The sequence below is a fragment of the Numida meleagris genome, chromosome 1 (genome assembly GCF_002078875.1).
Source record: "Numida meleagris isolate 19003 breed g44 Domestic line chromosome 1, NumMel1.0, whole genome shotgun sequence".
In the NCBI taxonomy this organism is placed as follows: domain Eukaryota; kingdom Metazoa; phylum Chordata; class Aves; order Galliformes; family Numididae; genus Numida; species Numida meleagris.
In genome coordinates this window covers 141,413,350-141,423,318 of record NC_034409.1, presented here as the reverse complement: position 1 = coordinate 141,423,318, position 9,969 = coordinate 141,413,350, and the positions used below count along the sequence as shown (strand labels likewise).

Here is a 9,969-nt window from a genome sequence, read left to right as displayed (position 1 = left end):
CAGCTACTGGAAACTGTTGACATGTCTTCGGCATTTCTGAGTGCCTGACTCAGGAGGAGTACAATGTTTGGGTATAAGTCTGTATGATAGAAAATATACTAAAATACATGGCTGTAGCTGGATTGGCTCAGAAAATCAATAGTGCAGATTGCACTAACACATTTTCCTGCTGATTAACAGCACTGGTTAACTTCAAAGAAGATCTTACAGTAGCAACCCAAGACCAAGCCAGCAGCAGTGGTACAAATCCTGTCTGAACATTTCTGAGGGCACGCTGCACAGGGCGTCACACCCCTGGGACACAACACTTGCTTCTGAATGTTCCCTGGGCCCTGTTTGGCACTTGCACAGCACTAGTAAACAGCCAGCATATATACTTTATGTGCTTTGTTTAGTTCAGTCTGGACAGTAAGGTAAGAGATGTGTTGCAATGATCACAGCGTGAAGCAGAGAGGACATGCTCCATGCTCTGTGGCATGGCAGGTGGCTTCTACTAGGAGTACAAAGCTGCTCACATTGGGCAGTTGGGCAAGGTGGAGGGAGGAACACCCAGCACAGTCTCATCCAAAATGCACCCTGGGGGATGTTCCCAGAGGGAATTACTCAAAGTGATGGCTGTGTCTTATCATAGAACCATAGAACCACAGAATCATAGAATGGCTTAGGTTGGAGGGGACCTTGAAGATCATCTAGTTCCAACTCGCCTGCCACAGGCAGGGTGGTCAACCACTAAATCAGGCACTAGATCTGGTTGCCAGGGCCACATACAACCAGGCCTTGAACGACTCTGGGGACAGGGCATCCACAGCTTCTCTGGGCAACATGTACCAGTGCAAAAAAGCTCTACGTGAAAAAATTTCCTCTACAGTCTAATCTAAATTTACTCTCTTTTAATTTAAAACCATTCTGACTTGTCCTAAGACTGTGTAAAAATCCTATCTCCTTCCTGATTATAAGCTTCTTTTATGTATAGGAAGGCCACAATGAATTCTCCTCAGAGCATCCTCTTCTCCAGACTGAACAAGCCCAGCTCCCTCAGCCTGTCTTTGTAGGAGAGGTGCTCCAGCCCTCTGATCATCTTGGTGGCCCTGCTCTGGACTTGCTACAACAACTCTGCATCTTTCTTGTGCTGGGGGCCCCAGGCCTGGACGCAGTACTCCAGCTGGGGCCTCACAAGAGCTGAGTAGAGGGGGACAATCACCTCCCTCTTCCTGCTGGCCACTCCTCTTTTGATGCAGCCCAGGGTACTGTTGGCCTTTTGGGCTGCAAATGCACACTGCTGGCTCGTGTCCTGCTTCTTGTCCACTGGAACGCCCAAGTCCTTCTCTACAGGTCTCAAGAACTCTCAAGGAGTTCTCCTTTCAGTTTGTTCTCATATCAAGGACTGCCCTGACCCAGGTGCAACACTGTGCGCTTGGCCTTGTTGAACCTCATTATGTTCATCCAGGTCCCTCTGGATGGCATCCCTTCCTCCTATTGCGTCAACCACATCACTTAGCTTGGTGTTGTCCTCAAACTTGCTGAGGATGCCCTCAATTCCATTATCCAGGTCACTGATAATGAATATCTTCAAGATATTGAAGAGCACCAGTCCCAAGATGGACCCGAGGAGAAAACTACTCATCACCAGTGGACATGGAGACACTGGCCACAACCCTCCGGCAGTAACCATCTAACTAATTCTTTATCCAATGAATATTCCACCCTTCAAATCCATCTCTCCCCAATTTAGAGATAAGGATGTAGTGGGGGGCCATGAAAAAGGCCTTGCAGAAGTCCAAGTAGATTACATCAGTTGCCCTCCTTTTGTCCAGCTATGTTGTCACTCTGCTGTAGAAGGCCGCTAGAATCGCCAGGCAATTGGTCTTGAAGTAACCTGGCTGGGGTGGTTTAACATAGAGCCGGGACTAAGCTTAGTCAGAGATCCAAAGAGAAACCCGCTCTGTACAAAGGAGATACAACCAGGTAAGTGAAGAGGCAGCTTTTGAAACCTGTTAAGATAGCTGATGTGTGAACCTATGGGAGGACTCTTGACAATAGAATAAAATTGAGGTTATTTGGCTTTTAATGCAGATCAATAGGAAAAAAAAGACTTAAACTGAAACAAGCATTTCCACAGGTATTCAAACTTACTTAGAGAAATCAATTTGCAACAACAGGTTAAGTTTAAGCTGCTCCAATTGCATCCTGTAGATAAGCCCTTACAGATACATACTGAATTGATGTATGCATATGAAGCTGAAATACATTTGTAGGCCAAGGTCAGAGAAATGCACTTGCTGTTTCTGATCCAATTAAGATGAAGGTTTTAATACTTGGATTTTTAAACCTGGAGCATTTGACAGAGCTCAGGAAAAGAACCAAGTGGGTGAAGCATTATACTGGCTGAGTTCAGGCATCAGGCTTTCTGGTGGGAGAAGAGCTGCTTATGAACAGCCGTGTTTAAGAGCTTCTTCTTCCTGTTAAAACCATTCCCTGGATCAGTCCCTCAGGAGCACCCACAGCACAAGAGTGGATTAAGTGCACATTTAGCATCACAGATCTGAAAGTTTTGGCCAAACAGCTCAGGTGAGATTCATAGTGCCCATCGGCTGCTTGCGCCTGCCTAGGTGTTGCAGCACTGGAGGTTTCCTTTCCACAGTGGAGGGACAACTGGGCCCAGCATCTGCTCACCCTCTGTGGACCAGTTTTTGACTAAATTCCTTTCAGGAATTCAGCATTTTTTTTTTTTTTTGATTGTGTGTGCAACATACTAATAACAAAAGCAATGATTCTCTTTTTCCTCTGTCATTTTTCCGTATGACATTATGTGTATGCCTGCTACAAAAATATATAGGAAAGTGAACAAGTGGAAATATCTGGCTGAGTTTTTGTCTATGGTGACTATTCATGTGGAAATGCAGTTTTTGGTTGACCAAAATATTGATAGTTTTGAGTTAGAAACAGCAAATAGGTTCCAGTGACATTTTCAGCTAAAAGCAAAAATCAAAACATGAAAACTGAGCTGCATTTCAGCAATGAACACATAAAGGAAATGAATCTGACATGAACCAGTTTGCTATCAACCGCAACAAAAGATTTCCTGAAACAGAGCAATGCCTACTGAGACACTGGAGGCTTGTGCCACTTGTGGCTGCTGCTCCAATTCAGAAATGCCAACAGCTTTTCAGGTCGAATGATTGTTATTTTTTTCCTTTTCTACCAATATTTAGGCATTTCTTGCACTCCCAGTAAGCCATCCTTCTATGAAACACAATTCTGTAGGCGCCCAAGTAGTTTGCACAAACTCCTCAGTGCAGCAATGCAAGTCAGGTAAATGAATGAAACCTCTAATGGCACTGAAATACCTATATAGGCAGAAGCGGGTGGAAGTGGGCTAAAATGCCTCTGCTTGCACACTTTGCTCGCTGATGGGTTAATAACTTGGTACTTAGAGATTCTTCATTGAAACAATGGGCAACAGCTGCTAATGGAGTCTGACACTAGTGCCCTTGGGAGGAAGAGGAAGGTTAATTGAATTTTAGCAAGGCTCCCTTTATGTTGCAGAGCAACTGAACAAACCAGGGCAGCCAACTTCCCAGCATCACCCTATGCATTGCTGGAAGTTCATCTGTAGTGCAACTGAGCTGCCTTCAGTAGAAGGGATGGACTGGGCTTCCTAAAGCTGGAGTCACCGAGACTGAGCTAATCACATTGGTAGCATCGACAGACCTGGCCACAGTTTGTTTTTATTAGTGGAAATGCTGTGGGAGGAGAGCAATGGGCATTCTGGAGAGGAGACTTAGCACAGATTTTGCTTGCTGGGGCTCCAAATGTACTATTACAACAGCACGGGATCCTCTCGACACTTTTGGATATGCATGGACACGCTTATCAACGTCAACATCAACGAAAGCTCTGGGCGTGTTGTGAATAAAGCAAGAGAACAAAAAAGATTACTGCTACCAAGTCACTTGTTTTTGGCATCCAAATCTCTGGCTTCTCTGAAGCTGTGATACTGGTATATAAACAACACTGAATGCAGTGTTATTGTGAAGATGTTTAAGCCTGATTGGTCCTTATTAGTTAAAATGATGGTTTTTCAGCTTGCCAGACAAAGTGCATTTTATGCTCTTAGCTCTTAAGTCAGTTGGATGTCATCCAGTAGCAAATGGTTTCAGATTATTAATTTCTTCATTATAAATGCAGTTGTCTGAAAAAAGAGCTGTCTTTGCTAGTGAGCTACATCTCTGCTGTGTGTTCTCAGACTTCATAGTATCATAGAACTGTTTGAGTTGGAAGAGACCCTTAAAGGCCATCTAATCCACCCTCCCTGCAATGAACAGGGACACCCACAACTGGATCAGGTTGCTCAGAGCCCTGTCCAGCCCAACTTTACATGTCTCCAGGGGCAGGGCATCCTACACCTCTCTGGGCAACCTGTTCCAGTGCCTCACCACCCTTACTGTAAAAAACTTCTTCCTTACATCCAGTCTAAATCTCCCCTTTTAGTCTGAAACCATTTCCCCATGTCCTATCACAACAGACCCTGCTAAAGAGTCTGTTTCAGTACTGAATATGAAGCATGTGTTTTGCACCATCCAAGCTACCCAGTGTTTTACAGCTATGTTCCTATGGAACAGAGCGGTCTTTGGAGTAGGAAGAGGTCTAAATACTTTCTTCTTTTTATCTTGATAGGCTAGCACTGTGGGCCAAGAGCACCATAGTTAGTGATATTCCCCTGGCAATTTTTGTTTGCCTTTGTCTAGGATCTGTTCTTGTTTGAATGTTTCTCGAAGGCTGTCTGGATGGACTGATTTCCCGATTCCTTCCTTGTCTCTCTTCATTGCTTGTGCATGCTGTTTTGAACTCCACTTCTTTGTCTTCATGTGCAAATGTGCAGTGCTTGCTCTGCTGCAGAGCAGGAGGTTATCACTTTCTCAAGTCATACCAAGGGTACCATACTAACAAAATTTTCACCTAAATCTAGTTCCCTGCATGCTCTAGTGTACATTATTTTCACATTTATGTAACCGCATTTCACTTCCTATATTTTTGCAAAAGCAAAATGAGGGAGTCAGCAGGTGAGAGTTGCTTTCATAGAACCAGCCTGCACATTAAATTAATGGCCCAGGGACCTCTGGTGTCTTGTAAGATGTTGGAAGGCAGACTATTAAACCACTACAACCTCTCCGCCAGAAACATACACACATACACAAACGTGTTCACATCTAGGAACTAAACCAAAGAAAGAGAGTTAAAGAGAAATAAATAATGACTAATCCTATTTAGACCCATTTGCTGAATGTGAACCATTGGGGCACTACCGCTGAGGTCGGTCACTGGACTTCTCTCCAAAAACCCAAAGACCCTTCAATTAGAGGAGTTTGAAAGAACTGCTTTAAAAAATCCACCACAAACCATGCACCCAGCCACTATGCAGCATTATCACAAATGAACTAGATATAGCAAACGGAGGTAGAATGAAAACCAGAGGGAAGAATATTGCTTAAAGCAACTCACTTTTATTGACAGAGTACTGTAAGGCAAAGAAAAAAATGTCTGCCAGGTTTTTTAAAAAGAAGATATGCAGCAAGAATGATTCATAAAGATCTGCAGTTCAATATATTATTGAAGTTCCAAAGATACTGTCTTATAAATCCAATTTTATTTTCTTGTCATATATACAAAAGCTGAACTTAAACAAGCACAGAACAGAACACAGAATGATAGATTTGCATATGAGGTTTTGTTGATGGCTCATAATCTAGCCAGTAAACAAGAGAATGCACAGATTCGGTTACATAGATTATAGTTAGAGTTGACTAGATTTAAACTTAACTAGACTCCAAAGCAAATAAAGAAACCACAAAATACAGATGTGCGCAATATGACATTCTTTGAAAAAATCTAAACAATGTTAAACAATACACAGAGAACAAAACACTGACAGATGCCAAGAAAACTGCATTTTATGGCCAAAACTAATTTTGCATTTATGGAGAAGGCATCTGTGAAAACAATTCTGCATTCTGACCACCCTACATTAATATTTTGGCCAGAAAACATCACAAAGCACTGGCTTTTGTCAGCTTTTTAAAGGATCTATATTTGAAGTGGTGATAAATGTTAGCTGTGAGCCTTGTACAAGATCTCACATCAGGTCGTGGTAGAGCAACCTATCATTTCCATAGGAAACAACGGTAACAGAAAGGTCCCAGGTATGCTAAAAAAACAAGTCCGTGGCCGAGCTATAAAATCTGCAGCCTCTCAGTTCTTCCCTGAGGGAAGGGCAAATTTTCAGCCCACAGTTTTTAGACAGCCTGAATTCTGAAAGTAACAAACCGTGTGCAACATCGCTTTGCTGCATCGCATTGTTTCTCTTCTCTGCCTCCCTCTCTGTATAGCATTGGCCTTTCACCAGAAAAACTTATGAAAGGGACAGCTGCTTTTTTCACCAGTGGTAATTTAGCACTATTGTTGCTTCATAAAATAGAAGAATGCTAACGTGTAAGAATGTGATGTATCAGGGTAAAAAGGAGAAAGATACTTAACCACAGTATTGTGTCATGGTTTAGCACTGTAGGGCTGTAGCATGAGTAGTATCCTGGGTAAGTAAAATTCACTTCTACCTATACAGGCAAAACTGAGCTGTATTTTAAAAGCCATACAATACTACTCTTCAGTGATACCCCCCAGCATGGCAACTTTTATCGCACAGGCAAGAACAAAGTTATCTTACAACCACACAAGGAAATGGGACCCAGCTAACAGGAGAATAATGACACCATACATACATGTAACCAGTACAATCTGATAATGAAGCATAAACCACATTTGTCATGTGGAAGTCTCTTGCTGGATGCTTAAATGCACAGTTTTCCTGTCTTTTTTTTTTTTTTTTGTCTTTTCTTTTCCTGTATGAAAGTCAAGCTTTTTGCATAATTAACAAAAACACAAAGATATTTACATTTTAAATCCAATCCTTCACCTTCTGATTTTAAAGTGAGCTAACCTGTATCTTGCATATTTTAAAAAAATGTCCAGAAAAAAGCTTAGATTTGTAATTCAGAATCTGTACTTTGTAAAAATACTTCCCTTGAACATGAAGTCAGTGCTGACCTCTTCAGGTCGTTTGTGAATAATAAAATCCTTCTAAAGAAATCTCAATAAATAAGAACTGAAGGAAAACACAGAAAGAAGAAATACATTACCCCTGTATTGTAAAGTGTTGCCATTTTAAAGCACAGCATAGATTGAAGGAAAACAGATATGCGTATATCAAAATGCATTTTCATTATATACCTACAGAACACAAAGTTCTGTCTCTGCTAAAGGCAATACAGTCTCTCTGGCTTTATTAGTACTGCTATTATATATAGGTTTCCTAAAGTACAGTTAATACCTATAGAGGTGAATTTTAATGTATAAGGATGTGCTAGTTTTCATATGGCAGTAGGATAAGCATTTGAAAAATGTTATGACATTTATTTTAAATAAATCATACATCACTTACAGCGTCTTCGATTCTAAACATAGAAAATTAGATTGTATTTGAAGTGGATCTTGTTGCAATATGACTTAAGTTTCCTTCAGATGTCAAGAAGGTCCTCTCCACTTTCATCACTCTCCACAGTTAATTGTCTTGTCCACCACTTCTTGACTTCTGATCCACAAGAAGCAGCATCAGACATGGGATTCATCTTGCATCCAACAGTTTTCACTGTTAAACATCCACCAGAGCGCAGGTTGACTGAAGACCCGGGATGGCTTCTTGGTTTGGGGGCTATGAAATTAAATAGAAAATTAGAGAAGATTAGAGAAGATTTGCTTTAATATTTTCGCTTGGAATTCAGGTATGCAGAACTAATAGAAGCAGGGTAGCTTTAAACTGGTTTAAATTTATCCTAATGTTTCTTTCAGCTCCAGCTGCTCACCCTGCTCCCGCTCATCTTCTGGCAGAGTACTTTACCTGAGCAGGGCTTGACTTTCTTCTGTTGGGATAACTGACAAACAAGTCTTTTCTTACCTGTTCAATTGTAAACTAATTGGTTTAGGTAGTACTTATATGAGCTGACACACTGGCAAAATTATGAAAGGGGTTACACCCAGAAAAATGGAGGCAAAAGAATATTTCTACACCTAGAAAGTGATATTTGACAATGGCATAGGGGTAGAAGTTAGTGCAAAGCACCAGCATGGCTTTTGGAAAGCAAAAAAAAGCACGTGTAAACATAAGAGAAACACAATTGAGCTCCATGATGCTATTCATGGTATTTGTTGGATTGGGGACAGAGCACTTACCACATACTGGTCTGTACTGTGCATGGACATACCTCTACTTTTCTGAGGCTGTCCACCAAGGAACATTCAAGATTCATGTGGCCATGACAAGTGCTAAGAAAGTGAACCCTAAACTCTTCATTCTCAATCTGAAGACATACCCAGCTGGCTGCAGCTCAATGATCCCTCTAGCAAGTTCCCTCTTTAACTCTTTCTCTGTGTTCCCAAATGTATGGCAAACATATGGAACAGTACAGCTCTCAGTTCAAAGATTCTAAGTTAATGGATGAAAAATAAAAACAAAACAAGAAAGTCCTGCAAATGACCACACTTAGAAACATCTTCCAAACTTTCTGAATTGGAAGGAAGGGGAGAGAGAGCTGTATTTCAGCACACCTGAGGGTCAAAAAACTCTGATGTGGATGCAATCTGCAGACAGAAGGTAGAACAGTGAATTATGAAGCTTCTTATTTTGCTCCACTGTGTGTCTGCATCTTTAACAGTTCGTACTTTGTCACAGTCTTGTTATTGTACAGCAATGATTTGGCATGTGGGTAGTCTACCGATACACGTTCTTCACTTACATGATGGCAAACACCACTGTCCAATTTTCCTCTGAGGTTTCCCAGTATCTGCAGAGTCTTGTCGATAGCCCCCTCTGTCAGAAAGTGTTGGACTAAGGAGCTGCTGCTGGCTACTTGTCTGAATGGAGAAAAAAAAGAATCTGTTAATGTTCCCCAATTCAGTGGGATAATCCCAAAGAAGGGTTATCTAGCCTTTCTATTCCATTTCCAAGTTTTGTGCACAAATACAAGCAAAAGGTTCTCATTCCTTACTGCCCCAACAGCGTACAACTAAAAGGACAAAGAAAAAAAAAAAAAGACCACTTGGGCTCAACTCCATTATGCAGTCACACTGAAACATATAATAAAGCTTTCAGCTTTCTGCAGTGGAGTTCCTCTGCAATACTTTCTTCATTTCTTACCCTGGAAGAGCTCAGGACTCCTATTCACAGGACCCACTATGCCAAATGCTATCACTCCCAGTGTAAAAAGATACAGAATGCACAACAGGAAAACTTCAAGTCCCTGAACCTACAGAAAACTCATACTAGAGCTGAAAGTTGGTGCTGCAAGCACCATAAAGCTGAGTTAGCCCTTTACAGTGCTAGTAAGACAGCTAAATAAGCTGGGAAATTCCTGCCTTAGGCTATTTTGTCTTAACACCTGAAGGCAAAAACCAGAACATAATAAAATATTGCCTTCAAATTTTCCACTGAAAATCATGTTTAAAAAAGAACAAATAAGAAATGTGGTTTTTTTTTTTTTGTTTGTTTTTTTAATTTTTTTTTTTTTTTTTAATTTGCTCTGATGGTCTCCTGGTTAACATACCTCCGGCTGTGCACTGTTATCTTGATTAATAGCATTCATATCTTCACTTGGCTGCGTTGTCTCAATGCTGGGAGGATTCAGAAATCGGCTCAACTCCTGCTGTTGACTCTCTCGTAGACTATGAATAATGCTGCATGACTGCTGTTGTTTCTGTCAAGGTACAATATGTGACAAAAATAATGTTCTCATTGGCGTATGTCAGTGTTTTTTTTCTTTTTTTTCCTCAAACTTTTAAATATTTAACCAAATATTGAGTGCCAGATGTGGATTCCAGGTGCATCGATAAAGCTGCATTTATCAGATGGCCGTCATTTAA

The 9,969-nt window shown here is 41.2% G+C and overlaps 1 protein-coding gene across 8 annotated transcripts in view; it reads right to left on the bottom strand.

Annotated features, from left to right (window-relative positions):
• NALCN (sodium leak channel, non-selective) overlaps positions 5,626–9,969 on the bottom strand; it is a 219,176-nt gene continuing 214,832 nt past the window's right edge. For 7 of the 8 annotated variants that reach the window (XM_021415912.1, XM_021415902.1, XM_021415936.1 and 4 more), the window contains 3 exons: positions 9,654–9,803; positions 8,847–8,964; positions 5,626–7,765 (listed from right to left, as the gene is read on the bottom strand). In XM_021415912.1, coding sequence (XP_021271587.1) covers positions 7,572–7,765; positions 8,847–8,964; positions 9,654–9,803 — 462 coding nt within the window. In that variant the 3' untranslated portion in view covers positions 5,626–7,571. The remainder of the gene's footprint in view (positions 7,766–8,846; positions 8,965–9,653; positions 9,804–9,969) is intronic. The other variant, XM_021415921.1, reaches the window with a different exon arrangement.